Raw genomic sequence first — 19614 nt, forward strand, 5'->3', positions numbered from 1 at the left:
TCTACAAGAAATATTAGAAAATTCTCAAACTTAATGTTATCAATGGAAAAAAAGGATACATGAACTGAGACAAAGGAGAAAACAAGGCAAAAGCCAGGATGGAGAATAAGGTTCCCACACAGAGAACACTGACCATCGGGGAAACAACAGTAGCTCTGTGTGGCCGGAGTACGGAGGGAGAGAAGTGAGCTACTGTGGCTGAAAAGGTATTAAGCAGGGGCAAACACCAGGGCCCTGAGAGCCATGTTCAGGAATGTAGGTGATATGAAGAGAGCAATAGGCAGAGAGTGACAGGTCTCAATCAAGGGAGTAGAGTGATTAGATATGTATTTTTAAGATTTGAAAAGGGCACAAGGGGAAGCAAGGAAAAAGAGTTAGAAGCTGATAGAATAGATTCAGTGACAGAGGAAGATGGTCTGAACCAAAGAAATGCAGAATAACGGACAGGTAAGAGAGGCATTTAGAAAGTGAAATGGCCAGCACCTGGTAACTGAGTGGGCAGAAGAGCCAAGAGACGAGCCAAATATAGAGACTAGCATTCTGGCCCGTGCTAATAGATGGACGGAGCCAGGAATGGAAGGGTGAAAGCTGGCTTTGTGGGAAAGACATGTTAGTTTAAACGCACAATGGGACATCTGAGTGAGGATGTCTGGCAGATGGAGCTATGTGGTCATAAGCTTCCATATAGCTAAAGAGGAACAGAGTGAGAAGCAGACCCAGGCATCACCAACATGTGAGGTGCTGGTGGAAGTAGGAGAATGGAAAAAGAAGATTAGGAAGTAGTAGTCACAAAAGCAGGAAGAAAACCAGGAGAGGATGGCATCATGTACACCAAAAAATGAGGGCATGTCAAGAAGGTGGTCAGTGTCAAAAGTTGCTAAGGGATCAATGAAACAAGGACTTAACCCAAGGTAGTTTCTGGCAACTGCGGCAAAAGCAGAGGCAGCGGAGTATAGTGGGAGCAAAAGGGACAATTCTAAATCCTACACCAGCCAATTACAAATGTTGATGGTTAAGATAATTTGTGAAGGGCGCCTGGGTGGCTCAGTTGGTTGAGCGACTGCCTTCGGCTCAGGTCATGATCCTGGAGTCCCTGGATCGAGTCCCGCATCGGGCTCCCTGCTCGGCGGGGAGTCTGCTTCTCCCTCTGACCCTCCCCCCTCTCATGTGCTCACTCTCTCTCATTCTCTCTCAAATAAATAAATAAAATCTTTAAAAAAAAAAAAAAAAAAAGATAATTTGTGAAAAGTAAACCACAAAATGACCTATAAACACATGATAAACAGATGAATGAGGAAAGAAGACTTAGTATTTCTAATATATATATATATACATATATATATATTTAAAGATTTTATTTGAGAGAGAGAGAACACGAGCAGGAGGAGGTACAGAGGGAGAGGGAGAAGCAGACTCCCTGCTGAGCAAGGAGCCCGATTGGGACTCGATCCCAGGATCCTGAGATCATGACCTGAGGTGAAGGCAGACACTTAACCGAATGAGCCACCCAGGTGCCCCAAAGACTTAGTATTTCTTTACAAATCACTGTCAACCATTCACTGATCTAGGATATGCTCAGTATCTGAAATTTCAAGGGAAAAAACTTCCAACCCTAAACAAAAAAAACCTGAAATTTCTAAAATATTAGACCAAAAAAAAATTATTCATGCCAATATCTGGGTGCTGAATTTGGCATAAGCATCTCTAAAATGCCAAGTTCATGAGCTGCAAGAGCACTGGCCCAGGGTCCTGAATAACCTCCCTAAGTACCCAGAGGCCACTCCCCTTCCAATCATAAGAAACAACTTGAATACAAGTCCACAGAGGAAGCTAGAAGAGAGCAAGGTTGCCAACAGCACACTAACGTGACAATGTGAGGGGAATGAGTTACCCCAGCCTAGCCTACTACCAGGCCCAATCCATATTAATCCCCTACCACCAAAAACCTTCTCTTTAGATCCCCTCATCTACATGACTAATTCAGGTTGGCATTTTCCTTTCTGGGAATTGGGAGTTCAGCCAAACCAAGATGACAGGCATAAGAAGGAAACCTAGAAACAAAAGCAAGAAAAACACATCAGCCATGAAAACCACAAACTGCTGTCCCAAGGAAGGCCCCTTGTTCTCATCTTAAACAGAAGGCAATACTCCAATCAGGAGGGAGTAGGGGCGGGGCTTCCACTGATGCCAAACAAACATTAAGGGAGTCAGACTATTGCAGATTATTCCAATGGACTGTTAAATCCATTCCAAGTCATTCATGTTACAGAAAAGAGAAGAAACTTGCCCAAGGTCACACAGTTTGGCCAGACCTGGGTAAGAACCCATCTGTTTTTTTCTGCACCAGACCATAAGTCCTTCTAATGGCCAACAACTGCCAAATACTGATGTCCAGCCCTGGCTCTCCCCAAAGCTCCAGAGCCATATTTCCTACCATCTCTTTGACACCTCCTCTTGGCTATCCCCAAAGCTCAAATCCCAACATCCAACACTGAACTCATGATCTTTCCCTAATACTCTCAATGCCAGTTTTTCATCCAGGGCTTCTTAGCTTACCAGATGATATCACCATCTATCTGGTTCCTGAGCCAGACTAAGAAAACATGTCCTGTGTTTGAACTCCAGCCCTATCACTTCCTAGCTGTGATTGTGGGTAAATTAAATAAGGTCTTTAAACCTCAGGTTTTGTCATCTAATAAATGGGACACCCAGGAGTCCAAGATGGCTTCATCCATACCAGTGAAGCAGAAGCAGCTCATGGCAAACTAGAAGAGCTACCAAGCCGGATACTGATGTGGGATTTCACCCCTAAAGGTGCTGCTGGAGCGTTTCAAAGAGGTTACTACCAACCAGTATTATAAACAAGTATGTCAATGTGAAGAAAGCAGGGGCATCGCTGGGATTTCTATGGTGCCGGCAGCTTATGTGCTGTTCAACTACTGTCATTGTTACAAGGACCACTGAAGACGGCCCAGTGTGGAGGCACATTCTGCATTCCTGACCATGACCTTTGCCTGGCACCCTTGAATCCTTTCATATCCTGAGAATTAACATCCAATAAAAGATGACTGGTACATGGAAAAAAATGAGATAACAGGAATTACCTCATAACACAGCGGCGAGCACTGAAGAAGATGATGTGTATAAAATGCTAAGCACTAGAAAACAGACTATTTTCTAGTCCTGTAAGCGCAGTGCCCTCTATCTTCTTGCCTACTCCCCCCATTCCCATCCCTTGACCTGGTTAACACCTATGAATCCTTCTCATTTCAACTCAAATGTGACACCCCACTAAAAGCCTTCCTTGATTGCCCCCTACCAGCTAAGGGTAGGTCATAACTGTGCCCCCACACGTTGTTTTTCATCCTCAAAGCAGTGTAATTTCCATTCACAACACATAATGACATATTTACTGTGCAATGGTTTGATTATTGGCCACTTCCTCCAATTGTGTATAAGCTCAATGAGGGCAGGGACTAGAAGTGTTAAACCTCATTTTTGTATCCTCAACACAGTACCTGGCACTTAATAGGTGTTTAGTAAACATCAGTTGAATGAAGTGTCCACGAAGCATGTCTACCAGCACGAAACATGGACCCAGAGATTTGAAGAGAAGTCATAGGACATGAATCCAAGTACAAACCCAAGGCATCCCATCCAGGGGACTAGGTAGAAAGGGTCTGGTGAGCCCTCCCTGACCACTGCAAAGTTCATGATTTACTGCTTGTTTGACCACTATTCTAACAATTCAGGATTAGGTCTCCATGGCACTAAGATACACTCTGTACACACATGCACAGCCACATCCTGGAGAATTTTCTAGATGAATCCCAGTCCCCCCTACACCTTTATTAACGTAACCATCATTCCACAGTGGGTGTGATTCTTGTGTTTAAAGACACATATTTTTATAACACAGGCCCTCTCACAACACAGCCAACTACTACATCTGGGGCTCAGCTAAATAAAGAGTTCTTTGTTCCAACTTGGGGGTGAAAGTGAGCTCTACTGGACAGAGGAGAGAATGGCATCTTGGCTCTCCAATATGGTACCAGTAAGGGATCATCAGGAGTATTTTTTACTACACCCAAAGTCAGTTTATGTAGCAACTCCAGAACCTAGCCTCCCTATAATATAGAACTCTAATGTATAGTAAAATATTTTAAAGTGCAGATTTTGACACTGGGCAGACCTGGCTTCAAATTCTGGTTCTGCCACTTACTAGTTATGAATAAAACCTTAGACCTCTCCTGGCCACAGTTAACTCATCTACACTAGTAGATAAAACAGTACCTAGATCTTACAGTTGTAAGAAGCATTAAATATAAATACACAGCATATGGCTAAATTATTATCCTTAAGAAAGTTCTTTGTACACAGACTACCACCTTAGAAGATAAAGTTCTGTCCATAACAAAGTTCTGGGCCTAACAGATTGCCCCATTCCCAGAGGGTAGTCACTGAACACCATGATCTGTCCTTAGCCTTTGTCTGTTCTGTTTGAGACTAGCAGCCCAATTCTTTATGGGAATATCTGACACTACCCTTCTATTCTGAGTAGAACTGCCACTGCATAAGTGATCCTTCTTCCTAAGTTGGATAACCAAAATGTCATACAAACCACCCAACTTCCTCTTGTCTTTAGGGTCAAACAGTACACCCAGTTTTTTCATAATTCCTCTCATGTAGACACACACACACCCTTTTTTGAGAATATGACTTCCCCAGCATAGGATTCAGAGACACTACACAAGATAACAGTTGCAGACATGAAAATAATAACAGTTCTTTATCCAAAAGACAACACTGGAGAAAGGGAAGCTGAAATTTTCTAAGCCAGGAGAAATGGAGACATCACTTGTTCGTCTGTCATAATATTCCTTTTATATCTATTACATATAAGAAACAGCAGTTACTGCCACATGTAAAATAACTGTTCTCCAAACAGCAGGGACTAGGCCCTGAGACAGAATGCAGAAGAACTACCTCCGCCTTCCAAAAGCTTGCAATGTGATTGGAGGCACAAAACAAAGTGCAACAGCTAAGTATGCACTGAATGAATAATAATAAAGAATAAGGCAGAAATAAGATAGGCTGTTTTGGAAAAAAATAAAGCACTCCTGAAAGAGGTGCCTAATGATGTAGGTGGAAGGGTGTTTTAGACATACAAAAGACCAAGAACCAGCTTGCATTAGTCTAGAGACACTGAGAAAGGGTAGAAACACACATTACAAAAAAGATGTAGGAGAACAGGGGCATCTGGCTGGCTCAGTCAGTAGGTCATGAGACTCTGGATCTTGGGGTCATGAGTTCAAGCCCCATATTGGGGGTAGAACTTAACTTTAAAAAAAAAAAGATTTATGAAAATATATAAGCAACAGAACAAGAAGTGCAATATTTGCATAAGGGGGCAGTGTTAAATCTCCCTTACAAAAAAAAAAAAAAAAAAAAATGAGGGCCCATCAAAAATTCGTGTCCCCAAAGTCTCCCACTGGCATAGCCCCACAACATCACTTACCCGAATAAGGGAAGCCTGATGCCGAGGGGGCTTGGCTCCTGGGGCCCCCGACGAGGGTCCTTCAGGCTGGACAAGGGGCTGTCTAGCTTCATAAGGAGCTGAAAAAGCAGGAGGAAAAGTCAGCACAGTACAAAAAGATTCCACCCAAAAATTATGACTTCACACTCAAACTGAGAGTGTCTGTTCTTCAGGGAAGAATTAGCAAAGGAATTAGAATTTATGTACATAGGGCCACCTTGCACAAACCAACCTTGGGTACAATTTAGGGAAGCAATCTAAAGACATTCAACTGATTCATGAAAAGACAGGAAAATATTTACATCAAGTTGAGATTAGGAATAAATTAGAAGGGTGGAATTGTTAAGAATCTAAACTGCAATTGAAAGCAATAATAAGAGTCAGAAAAGTGCCGTGTTATAAATGCTCAAATTCTAAATATCAGGTAAATTCTATATATACCCGCTGGTTTAAAAGTCTTGCATTCATCATCCATCTTCCAAAGCAGCAAGAAAATAAATACGCATTTTGAACACTAAGAATCAACATTACCATTCATTTTTCAAAAATAAATGGCACAGTCTTCTTTTCCTTATTGGAAAGAATGTAAAACCAAGGAGAGAAAAGTACAAAAAGGAATAAATGTATTTTATATTTATTATTTTATCTTTCAATAACCAAACAAAAAATAATTTTGCTGACTTTGAGAAAAGTTCTTATGCCACAAAAAAAAATGCATTTTTTTATTCCTTTTATTTCCAGAACACTTCATAATGATCTTGTCAGTATGGTAGGAAAACAGTTAAACATAACCAGGTAGTATTCAGTGCTAACAGAAAGGAGAAATTATCACCCATGATGAAACCATTTTTGATTAACATTCCTGGTTAACAATTCAAGTTTTTGGAAGTATATCAAGAAGTAAAATGCTGGAGCCCCTGGGTGGCTCAGTCAGTTAAGCATCTGACTTCTGCTCAGGTCATGATCTCAGGATCCTGGGATCGAGCTCCGCATTAGGTTCCCTGCTCAGCGGGGAGTCTGCTTGTCCCTTTCCCCCTCTCTCTACCCCTCCCCCCCGGCTCGTGCTCTCGCTCTCTCTCAAATAATTAAATAAAATCTTTAAAAAAAGAAGTAAAATGCTTTCTTCCTACAGTTTCCTTATAAATAAAATTAGGTAGAGAGAGCAGGGCAACCTGTTATGGCAGCGCCCTTAGCATACTTTGATCATTTGAAAGGAAAGGAGGTGTAAGAACAGCAAACCACTCTTGGGCTCACATCTGCTTTTTATATTTCCTCCAAGGGACTGGAACACAACATTATAACACATTTAAAATACATTAGAACATCAAAAATCATTACCTAGCAAAGCATTAAGTAGATTTTCAGACCCTGCTAAGAATAAATAAAAATATATAAACTGCAAAAGACACAAACCCGAGAACACATAATCCAAATCTTAGAAGATAAGGCTCAGGGGCACTTGGGTGGCTCAGTCATTAAGCATCTGCCTTCAGCTCAGGTCATGATCCCAGGATCCTGGGATCAAGCCCTGCATCGGGCTCCCTGCTCCGCGGGAAGCCTGCTTCTCCTTCTCCCACTCCCCCCGCTTGTGTTCCCTCTCTCGCTATGTCTCTGTCTGTCAAATAAATAAATAAAATCTTTTAAAAAAAAAAAAAAGAAGAAGAAGATAACTCTCAGCTGGTAGACAGGTGTCCTTCAAAGAAGGATTTTTTTTTTTTTAGGATTTTTAAAATTAATTTTTTATTTTTTATTTAAATTCAATTAATTAACATATAGTGTATTATTAGTTTCAGAGGCAGAGTTCAGTCAAAGATGGATTTTTAAGATCATTCCATTTTGATGGAATACCCAATGCCAGAATTAAACTCTCAATGCCAGAAGTTTTGAACCATAGTAAACTATACCATGGTTGGGAGACTAGTGGTCATGAGCTTTCCCTGGGTAGCTGACCCCCCATGCTTCAGGTTTCCCTCAGAGGGAGGGAGCTTCTACTGCAAAGGAGGACACATATGCAAGGAAGCCATGTGGCCCATGGCTCCAGTCCCTTACCTACAAGGGTCTTCCCTCAGAAGAAATAGACATATCTCATCAGTAAGGCTTGAACAAAGACTCAGCTACATGAGGGATCATTTTTGGAAAGGCCTGGCCTCAACGGCAGACTTTCTCTTCCTACTCCTGTGGGAAGCCTGGGTTGGCCACACCAGCCAGTGACCGGAAAGGCGAGTGTATGAAGCCCATCTGGTTACAAATCTAAAACACGCGCTCCGATCAGCTCTGTCAGTACCAGAGCTGATAATCAGACCATCATCAGTCTGACTCCTGTCTCAATCCTGAACTGGATCTCAACTGAGAAGGTAAAAAGGCGCTACTTATTGCCTCTACTCTCCTTCCTCCCAAATAAAACCTGGAACATTCAATTCAACGAAAAGGAAATAATTCTTAGATACCCTTATGAGAGGTTTAATAAGGAACTAGAAGTATCATCTTTCTCCAAAGGGAGGAGTATAAAATGAACCCTAAAGATTTCATCACTCTGAGATTCAGTGTCAAACTAGAACAGGGACCACTAGTAACTGCACAATAAAGACTCTACATCTGCAGTCAACCTAATGAATGATATCCAGGAGGTGACTTTCAAGAATACCTAACAGCTTCAGAAATAAAACAGGTAGCAGATTCTAAAAACACAAAAGAAAATACTAGGCAACATTGGAGCACCTACAATGTGCCAGGAACTGTGCTAGGCACAGAGGTTTATATAACAGTCCTTATTTGATCCACAGAGCAAACCTCTGAAACAGATGTTATTCCACTTTACAGATAAGAGAAACTGAAGCTCAGAAAAGTGACATATCCATAGTCACACAGGCCAGAAACACAGGCTCACCAAGTCTACCTTTAGACCCAGGAGACTGACATCATAGCCCATACTCTTAAGAGAGTACATTCCTAGAATTGATACGTCAGAATAAGATGTGTAAGAAAAAACAGAACAGGTACCTTGATATGGAGATAAGACCTTAGGTATCAGAAGAAACAGATAAGATTTGAAAGTAGTTGCCTCTGGAGATCAGAAATAGGTTGAGTGGGAAGGAGAACAGTTGTTTTCACTACAGGTATTTAAATATTACTTAACTATACGGATGTTATAACTGTGATTTAACCGTTTTTTAAATATGGGTAGCAGTATCTGCCTCTGAGGGTTGTGCTAAGAAGCAAATAATGCACATGAAGATCTCTGCACGATGCCTGGCACACAAGTCTTAGCCACTGAATGTTAACTATAGGTACATCCAGGAAGTCAGACTAGCAGGAGCCAGGAGAGAAGTCGAAGAGGGGCTCTGAATCAGACTGGTCTGGAGACACTCAGTCTGATTTAAAACATACTGACATATATTCCCCACTAGCCAGGAATCATAGCAGAATCTTGGACAGGGAAATGACCCCAGAAAAATGTATTCCTAGAAAAATATTCCAGCAGTGAGACTCCTTTCTGAAAAGGCATAAATTAAGAATAACTCTAGGGATGCCTGGGTGGCTCAGTTGGTTAAGCAACTGCCTTTGGCTCAGGTCATGATCCCAGGGTCCTGGGATTGAGCCCCGCATGGGGCTCCCTGCTCAGCGGGGAATCTGCCCCTTCCCCACGCTCGTGCACTCACTCCCATGCACTCTCTCTCTCTCTGCCTCAAATTTAAAAAAAAAAAAAAGAGTAACTCTAACAATGCTTACTACCAGAGTCACTAAGATTTAACAGATTTTAGATATGCTACTGTTTAGATCAAAGAGAAGATGGAGTACAGAAACAGGAAAGAGAATCCTGGGTTTGTCAGATGGGTTGATGGCATGGTGAAGGCAACAGAGTTAAGAAACTGATAGAAAAGAGCATGGAAGCCTTAAGAAAAACTGAGTTCTGGGGCGCCTGGGTGGCTCAGTTGGTTAAGCGACTGCCTTCGGCTCAGGTCATGATCCTGGAGTCCCGGGATCGAGTCCCACATCAGGCTCCCTGCTCGGCGGGGAGTCTGCTTCTCCCTCTGACCCTCCTCCCTCTCATGCTCTCTGTCTCTCATTCTCTCTCTCGCAAATAAATAAAATCTTAAAAAAAAAAAAAAAAAAAAAGAAAAACTGAGTTCTGAAAATATGGGGAGAGAGAGAATGAAGACATGTGGGATTCTCTTACTTCTTGACCTAAGGATATATGAAAGAAAAGGAAGAAGACAGGCCAAGAAAATCCTCTGGGGGAGAATCTACAGACATTACAAAAATAGGAGTGAACAAGCTTTGAGGTGAATATTATCAATTAGAAGCAAAAATCACAAGACTGAACCAAGTTGCAGCTAGAAAAACTCTCCCTTCCTTTGACTTAGAGAAATCTACATGGCAGCACCTGTAAACATTTTATTTCTGAATGACCTTGTTTCCAGTTAAAGGACCCTAATCAATGGGTAGACCCAAAAAACTCAAACTCTTTGAGAAACAGGCAACTAAGAGTTCACTCACACTCCTCTCTATGGGTATGCTGTGCAAAGAAGAACCCTCTGGAACAGTAGCTCATCAAGTTTAAGGTTCATGATATCAGGGGGAAAAAAAACAGGAAGGGGTAACTTAGAAAAATACATTCCAAGAATAAAAAGTGACAACAAGGAAATGTCTTCACATCTAATAGAATGACTACAATTAAAAGCACTGAAGAAAAGGAAACCAATGAGAGAACCAAATGCTGGCAAGGAACACAGAGCTCTCATACATCGCCAGTGGGAGTATACAAGCACTTGGTAAAACTCTTTGGCAGTTTTTTATACACCTTCCCTAAGGTACAGCAATTCTACTCCTAGGTGCCAGGGAAATGACAATATATGTCACAAAAAGACTCACAAACAAACGTTCATTGTATCCTTACTCATAACAGCCAAACACTGGAAACAACCCAAATGTCCATCAACAGGAAAATGGATCATCAAATTGTGCTGCATTCACACGAAACACTACTGAGTAATAAAGAGAAACAAACTACTGAGACCCAGAACAACATGGATGAATCTCAAGCACTGTGCTGAGGGAAAGACGGCAGACACATAAGAGTATAACCATTCAAGAGGACTCCATTTATATCAAGTTCTAAAAGAGACAAAACTCATCTAAGGTGATAAAAGTCAGAACAGTCCTCGGGCGCCTGGGTGGCTCAGTTGGTTAAGCGACTGCCTTCGGCTCAGGTCATGATCCTGGAGTCCCGGGATCGAGTCCCACATCGGGCTCCCTGCTCAGCGGGGGGTCTGCTTCTCCCTCTGACCCTCGTCCCTCTCGTGCTCTCTGTCTCTCATTCTCTCTCTCAAATAAATAAATAAAATCTTAAAAAAAAAAAATTAAAAAAAAAAAGAACAGTCCTCACAATGGGGGCCAAGGAGTGACTGGAAAGGGTGACATAAATGTTCTGTTCTTGATCGAAGCGGTGGCTACATGGATGTTAAAACTCAAACTGGAGATTTTTAAATGTGTGCATTTTATCATTTAGAAAACAATAAAACAGAACGAAGGCATGGTCAGCCGTGACATAGGCCTCTTAAGAGTCGAGAAAGATGGAGAGAAGCGGGTTGTCTCCCTGCCAATGGTGGAATGGAAGCCCAATGTGAATGGAATGAGGAAAGATCGGGGCAAGGAGTAGACAGAGCAAATGCAGACAAGTTGTTAAAGGAATAACAAAAAAAGATAGGGTTGAACTTGGTAATAGGCTGACTCAGTAGAACAAAAAATGACTCACCTGTGAATTAAAAGCCAAAAAACAGGCACCACGCTGGGCATAAAACTCCAGTGTCCAAGCCCAAATAACATTAGGAATCAAAAAAAAAACTCCATTTCTAAAACTAGGGAAGTCAGGCAGGAGAGACTATAAGAGGAAAATGAAGAATTCTCATTTCGTTTCAGACTAATGGGTCATCCAAGTTTCAGGAGAGTCATTTTTTGTTACTAACCCTTAATAACATCATCTTGCATTTGCATAGGACTGAATTTCCCATCAGACTTTATACTTGTGTTCTCACTAATCCTCACAAAACCCCTATAGAATACTGTTACCCCATTTTAAAAGAGGAGAGGAAATCACAGTTCAGAGCAGTTCAATGGCTTGCCCAAGATCACACAGCTAGTCACATTAAACCCATGCCTTCTGATTCCAATCAAAAGATTTTTCCATTATGCCACACCTGCTCCTCTCTAAAAGATTACAACCTCTCTTTAGCCTAGCACACATTTTTATCTGTGTCCCTCTAGAACTCACCACTATTTTCAATGCAGCAAAAACCTGCAGAAACTGGGTCATTTTCAAACACAGTCCACAAAGTACAAAAGGAAGGTTACGGATAACCAATTCTAGAATACCTTTAATTGGTCCTATCTTAAACTACGAGCCTGAGCCCCAGGAGGACAAGATGCTGCAGTGAATTTATGGAGCTTTAGGCACCGCAGGCGAGGTGGCCAACTCTGTAAGTCATCCTCGGAACCAACTAATGTATTTTACCACGAACATGGCCAGCACAGCATAAATGTGAGCAACCAGGCAACCCCACAACTAGGCACTATACACATTTCTCAGCAAATGCTTCCCCTACCATTTATGTCCCTTATTCTTTTTTTTTTTTTTTTTAAAGATTTTATTTATTTATTTGACAGAGAGAGACACAGCAAGAGAGGGAACACCAGCAGGGGGAGTGGGAGAGGGAGAAGCAGGCTCCCCACTGAGCAGGAAGCCTGATGCAGGGCTCGATCCCAGGACCCTGGGATCATGACCTGAGCCGAAGGCAGACGCTTAACGACTGAGCCACCCAGGCGCCCCTGTCCCTTATTCTTATTCCCAAACACAAGAGCTAAATATTTTCATTATGTGATTGGTCTTTAAAGGTTGAATCAACTCTTTTGCTTTTGCAGAGTTATATTTTTAAGTAGTTTCATAAAAGCAGTTGTTATATAAATATGTTTGGAATGTTTGCTGAAAGAAACAACAATTCCGGGGCGCCTGGGTGGCTCAGTCGTTAAGCGTCTGCCTTCGGCTCAGGTTATGATCCCAGGGTCCTGGGATCGAGCCCCGCATCGGGCTCCCCGCTCTGCGGGAAGCCTGCTTCTCCCACTCCCCCTGCTTGTGTCCCCTCTCTCGCTGTGTCTCTCTCTGTCAAATAAATAAATAAAATCTTTAAAAAAAAAAAAAGGAACAACAATTCCAAAACAATACCCATCTTTCACATGCTATGTTCCTGTGTAATGAAATCTGTATACAAAGGATTAAATCATCTAAATCATTTACAAGTCTAAAGATAAACTAGTTTGTAGGACAGGAGACAAGGCATTACTAAGATATATTTCATTTTATTTTTTTAAAAAAAAAACCTTGAGAGTATAAAATTAAATTGAGCCATGTTTCCAAGGACAGAGGTAATTAAGTCCAGAGATTCAGCAGCTGGTGGCATTGCTGGCTGATAGATTAAGGAGTCTCTAAGACACTGCCTGGGACAGTTGGACAAGATCGCCTCTTACCTGGATGCATCTGCTCTGTGCTGCTCCGCAGTTTGCTGTAGCCATGGCTCAAGGGCACCCTCTGGTAATGAGGCGGGGAAGAAGGAGGGGAGGCGAGGGGTGACATCGTGGGAGACTGTGTTTCCTGCTTCAAAAGAACCAGAGCAGAGTTCAGAGCCAATCACTCGAGAAGCCTGGCGCTCTGAGCTGCAGTTATGAAGTATAATGCAACTCTATTGCCGGCGAGATGGCTGATTTAACAAATGGAAGGAATGTTTTCTCAAAAACACAGTTTGGTTAAAATGCAGTGTCTGAGGATTCACATCTCCCAGAGAACAAAGTCTCACCAGCGCTTAGTTGCCTAAATTACTAAAACAAGCCTGAAATGCTTTCAGTTATTCCGCTAAAATTTTCCTTTGGAAAATGGAAGACAATGATCACATGAAAAGGCATTCATACGTCCCAAATCTGATCTCTTTGTGGATAAATTCAAATTTCATTCATTAATAAAGGCTCCTATTTCCTGGATTTACACTTATCAAGTCTTCTAGCAAAGAAAAGAATATTTGTATGGCAAATTTCTTTGTCTTATAGAAGATATTATATTGAATATAATTTGACTTTTCTGCATGATTCAGTACCTTTATTAGAAGTATGAGCTGTACCTTGATGCCCTCAGGGTTTACTAATGTGTAAGACTATTTACCTCTTTCTTGATAGGCTCACTCTTCTGAGATATTATACTTGTGTCTCTATCAATCACCACCTGACTATTGCAATTAGTGCTCTAATTTTAAAAGCCCATCCTCCCTATCCTTGTCCCTAACCTGCTAAATGTGTAATGGCAGCATTTCCCAAGATGGAATTCCAAACATGCTCTGCAAGAAAAAATTCCCTGGTCAAAGAAGTTTAGTAAACACAAATCTCCAGGTCTCTTTACAGCAGGACTTCTCAGGGCCTTGAATGTGCTAACGTGCACTATAACTCTCCAAGCCTGAGGATGTATGTAGTCTTTCCCCCAAGAAAAGAATATGAAGCAGCATTCTCCAAACATATTTAACCACTGAAACCTTTTCTCCAAACTTTTTGTGAGGAGAGGGTCTATTAAAAACTCCTAGCGATGCCTGGCTGGCTCAATCAGTAGAGCGTGTGACTCTTGATCATGGAGTCCTGAGTTAAAGCCCCACGTTGGGTGTAGGGTTTACTTAAAAAAAATAAAAATAAAAAAACTCCTATAAGTTACATTTCAAAGAACCCATTTGGAAATGCTGATTAGAGAAATCAAGTAAGTGTGTTAAATCAGTAGTCTTACTTTGGACACAGTTCTACATTCAAGTAGGCTCTAAAGGGCCCAGGGGTGGCTATATGTCAGCTGCTTTTTCTTGCTACAAGGAAACTTTACTGGCTGACTTCCAAGTCTATAATTGAATCCCAGATGGTGAGGTTTGCTAGAAGCTTGATAGCAGATATGAGGCACTGCTACGTGAGGTTTCATGGTCAGAATCAAAAGGACATGCCTTATCAGACTGTTTACCTGTTTATCCTCATCGTCCATTCTTTTGAAGGTATTTTTTTCTGTGATTAAATATGGAATCTGAACCTTAGCGCCATGCAGTTCCGCCGGGTTCCCGAATCGTATGTCAGCATCAGTCTTTGACATCATAAAGCGAGGCAGTGGCAGTTCTTTAGGACCAGAATCAGAGAAGCTCAAGTAAGGCTTCATTTTAAAACTGTGAAAAGCGGGACTCAATGGCCAAAAGATGAATCACTTTTGAGGAAAAATTCCAGAGCAGTAAATATAGGTTAAATTTTTATTTTGACATAATGAAGACTCCTATAATAATGCCGTGAGAGAAAAATGCTTCTGCTTTACCAAGGCGTTCTGGCTTCACATTTTTAAACGCTGTCAAATCACTGCAGAGGATATTCAGGTTGTGGACTGCTCTCCCACCTCAGCCTTTAGTCCAGCACCAGCAAGAAGGATGTGATATCGTATAAACACAGTAAGTGGCAAATGAAGCAGGCAAAACCTATACAACACATATTAATATGCCAGACACTACGTAAGATCTGCAAATGTTAAGTCATTTAATCCTCACAACAATTCAATAAGGTAAGACTATCATTAGCCTTCTTTTACAGATGTGGAAACAAACACAAAGGAGCTAAGTAACACCCCCAAGATCTCACACCTCATCATCTCTGGCAGAGCTGTCAGTGCCTAGAGCTGCTGCCCTATAGACAGGCCCCTCATTCCTAGGGCAAACTTACTGGGTAAAACAGGTTTTCACCCTATGTCATTCCTTAAGGAATTTTCACACTCGATCTCCAATTGTCTTTTCATAGTAGAATAAGGAAAATGGTATCAAGTTAGAGCCATCAGTCCAACGTTCAGCCAGATTCTACTGTCAAAACCATTAGCCACACTCACAATGCTACAAAGAGCTGAAATGCAACAGTCTGGAATATTTACTTATCTCTCAAATATCTGATAAAGCTATTCTGAAACAAATGATGCTTTGGCACACTTCTAGTTCTCAGCACAGCAAATCACACACAATCACACAACACAAAGAACTCCAAAAATGGGGATAATATTATGGATTATGCATAATGATTTGCATCTGTATCCATTGTTCAGGATAATACTCATCACCGTGCCTCTGCACTTCCATCAGCGCTCTATTCCAAACACAGCTGCATTTCCACTGATTGATGCTCTGCTAAAGCCAGAAAACATCTTAGCAACAACCACCAAGTATCCCAGCTCCCCAGGCAAAGAAGGCCCCTGGTTCTCTAATATCCACATCATGTTTATTTTTAGTTGCTGTGTCCACATTTGATTCAAAGAAGTAGGCAATATGATGACTCCCTGAATGATCAATCAGCCAAAGGCCCAAGAGACATAAATAGAATAAGCAATCTGGAAAATTAAACCAGGACTCTCCTCTAAAGAGAGGATGGCCACCATTTTGATCATTGTAATGTTTCCCAACCTCAGCAGCTCTCCAGTACTCAAGGCAGGAAGGGACTTCAAAAGAAAAAAAGGCAGAAGAAAAGAAAACCTAGATTCTTCATAAATCAAATATAAGCTCATCCTACGGTTATCTTCTCAGAAAGGTATTTGTTTCAGTTCAGTCTGCAAAAGGTATCTAAAAAGATGGAACAAAATCACATAAAATAATTTGCACCCTGATTGCCCATAAGAGGATGACTCTACTTCGAAACACTACTTGAGGAAGAAGAGAAGTAAATGTTCACATTTGTAAACTCCCTGACCAGTGTTTTACTGGGTGTTCAACACATAATTCTGGGAACAACAGAATACAAACACGAGAAGATGAATATCAACTATTATTATACTAGGACTCCCAGATATCCTTTAGGACACTGTCACATCACACAGTCTCCTCCTTCCCTGGCGATGGCATTTCTCCAGAACTATTCACCTGGCAAAGAACCTCTCTCCTGCAGATGGCCACCAAACAGTAAAACACAAAATACAGCTGAATTTCTCTTGTACTACTTCTTTGCTTAATGTGGTTTTAAACAACTCTCACTTAACAGAATTGCAACCATACATAATAATAATCCTATCACTGAAAACTTTCATGAAGTTGCTATCTCCCTTAACTGCTCCAAGCTTTCAGAAAGTCAAAAGTACAACTCTAGTTTGTAAATATTCAGTCTCAATGTTTTTTTGTAGTCATATGGACAACATATTTAATAGTGAAACTTTATTCAAAAATTAATCAATAAAGTATCTGCTATCTGTGTCAAGTAATCACAAGAGAAGAGCCATTTGTAGTAGTTGGTTAGAATCTTTTCTCCTAAACTGAATTAACACAAGGAAATAGAGTTCAAATTAAAGGTTTATGGGGGCCACGGAGACAATGACTACAGCCAACCAAGGCAGTAATTTGTTTCAAAATGTTATCTTAGGTTGTAGTCTTTGAACACAGAAACACTTTGTATATTAAATATAAATGACTATTTTTCCCTTCCACAAAGAAAACTATGCTTCTAAACATCTGACCCTCTAAAAAGGGAAAAATCCTTTCATTTTCCATATTTGATGGAGACATGAATATAAGAAATATTTCCATTTCCTCAATTAGAAAAAATGTAAACATAAAACAGAAATGAAATAACAAATGGTAAATGACGATGGGGAGAGGTGGGGCTGAGCAGAGAGCCCATGTTCCATCTAAAATGGCAGCTGCTGTTCACTGTCCTTCAATACTGTCCACTAGAAATTGAAGGCGAGCCACATACATAATTGTAAATTGTGTAGTAACTACAATATTTTTTAAGTGAAGAAGCGAGTCACAAAAAGACAAACACTGTATGATTGACTTATATGAAGGATCAATAGTCAAATGTATAGGGACAGAAAGCAGAATGGTGGTTGCCTGTGACTAGGGCGAGGGGAAATGCAGAGCTGTTTAATGGCTATAGAGTTTCATATATCTAAGATGAAAAGAGTTCTGGAGATGCATGGTGGACATGGTTGCACAATATGAATGTACTAAATGGTACAATTAAAAACTGGCTGGCTGGCACCTGGCTGGCTCAGTAGGTAGAACATGCAACTCTTGATCTCAAGGTCATGAGTTCGAGCCCCACACTGGGTGTGGAGATTACTTTAAAAAAAACAGTTAAGGGCGCCTGGGTGGCTCAGTAAATTTTATGGTAAATTTTATGTTATGTATATTTTATCACAATTTTTCAAAACTTTTCCAAAGAAAAGGAAACAGGTGAAATTAATTTTAATAATTATTTCAACCCAATATTATCATTATAAGATATAATCGAGATAAAAATTATTAATGAAGTAGTTTACATTCTTTTTTTCAGACTTTTCAAAGTCCCAGGTGTTTTTACATGCACTGCACACCTTGATTCAGACGTACCGCATTTCAAGTGCTCAGTAGCCACACTAGTATGGCTACTGGCTACCCTACTAGAACAGCACAATTCCAGTTGATGGTTGACACGAGGGAATGTGGACCACTGTGGCCAGAAATCTGGATTTTACTAAGAGATATTATAATGTTAAATGTTAACAACTAATTGATTTCTTTTAAAATTATGTAAGGAGTATTTTGTATGGAGGGATAATTTACATAAATCTTAAGTGTACCATCTGAAGAATTTTGACAAATGTATATATAAGAACATACACCCAAATTAAGATAGGACATTTCCATCCTATAGAATTTTCCTTCACATCCATTTCTAGTTAATCCCCTCTCCTTGTCCCACTCGGCAACCCCTGTTCTAATACCTAAATCCAAACTACCTTTGCCATTATAGAACTTCACATAATGGAATCACTCAGTATTTATCCTTGAAACTAGCTTCCCTTCCATTTTATCTGTGAGAATCATCCAGTGTACTCTATGTAGACATAGTTTATTCTTTTTCATTGCTATGGAATAATCCATTTTTATGAATATATTGAGATTTTTTTTTTAAATCCATTCTCCTATGATAAACATCTGGGCTGTTTCCAGTTTGGGGCCATTATGAATATAGCTGTTACAAACATTCTAATAAATGGTTTTTGATGGACATGAATTAATTTATTTTGGGCATAAACCTATGAACTAAGTCCAACCCACTGCCTATTTCTGTATACCCTGTGAGTTAAGAATGGGTATTATATTTTTGAATGTCTGAAAAACATCAAAAGAAAAATAGTTGTGATGTGAAAACTGTATGACAGTCAAATTTCAGTGTCCATAAATAAAGATTTTTTGGAACACCGCCACTCTCCTTTGTTTACATATCGTCCATATCCGCTTTCATAGTTCAAGGGCAGAGTCAGGTAGTTGCAGCAAAGGCCATATGGTTCACAAAGCCTAAAATATCCACCAGCTAGCCCTTTACAGGAATAGTTTGCTGATCCCAGTCTTACACAATGCAATGGTTCAAGTAAAACATAGCCTTACTAAAACAATAAAGGTGTATTTAATGGAAAAATATTTTACACGGCTTGAGTATTTTTATTTAAATTTTAAATAATTTAAATTAAAAATTCAATTCCTCAATCAACACTAACCATATGTGGCTAGTAAGTACTCTATTAGATGGCACAGTTTAGCTGCTTTTCCAAATTTTTGACATTACCTGATTCTATGCTCACAACAACCCTGTAAGACAGGTACTATTGGTATACCCCTTCTCCAGGTGAGCCATTTAAAGCTCAAAAAGGTTAGGAAACTTGTCTGAGGGCACACAAATAAAAAGTGATGGTGCAAACAATTCAAAATCAGGTAACCTACTGCTGGGGGCCTGCACTCAGCCACTAGGCTATACTGTCATCCTGAAAATTAAAATATTCTTTCTATTGCAGGTCTGAACACTCAGTATGAAACTGTGGCATTTCAGAGCTGGAAAATAGCCTAGAGAAAACCTGCTTGGAATATCCACATCTTACAGGTGAAGAACTAAGTCCAGGAAGGGGAGGGTGGGCCTTATCTTAGTCATGCAGCAATTTGGTGACAGAAGCATGACCACAACACTCCTGCCTGCGGGGGCTCTCTCTTGTAATTTTTCGAGGGGTAATGGCAAAT

The 19614-nt window shown here is 40.5% G+C and overlaps 1 protein-coding gene across 7 annotated transcripts in view; it reads right to left on the minus strand.

The window, feature by feature from the left end:
* REPS2 (RALBP1 associated Eps domain containing 2) overlaps nt 1-19614 on the minus strand; it is a 219156-nt gene that overhangs the window by 137397 nt on the left and 62145 nt on the right. For 5 of the 7 annotated variants that reach the window (XM_078064787.1, XM_078064785.1, XM_078064788.1 and 2 more), the window contains exons 3-5: nt 14571-14719; nt 13058-13184; nt 5519-5616 (exon numbers count right to left, since the gene is read on the minus strand). In XM_078064787.1, coding sequence (XP_077920913.1) covers nt 5519-5616; nt 13058-13184; nt 14571-14719 — 374 coding nt within the window. The remainder of the gene's footprint in view (nt 1-5518; nt 5617-13057; nt 13185-14570; nt 14720-19614) is intronic. The other 2 variants (XM_078064789.1, XM_078064784.1) reach the window with 1 other exon arrangement.

The sequence above is a fragment of the Halichoerus grypus genome, chromosome X (assembly GCF_964656455.1).
Source record: "Halichoerus grypus chromosome X, mHalGry1.hap1.1, whole genome shotgun sequence".
NCBI classification, from domain to species: Eukaryota; Metazoa; Chordata; class Mammalia; order Carnivora; family Phocidae; genus Halichoerus; species Halichoerus grypus.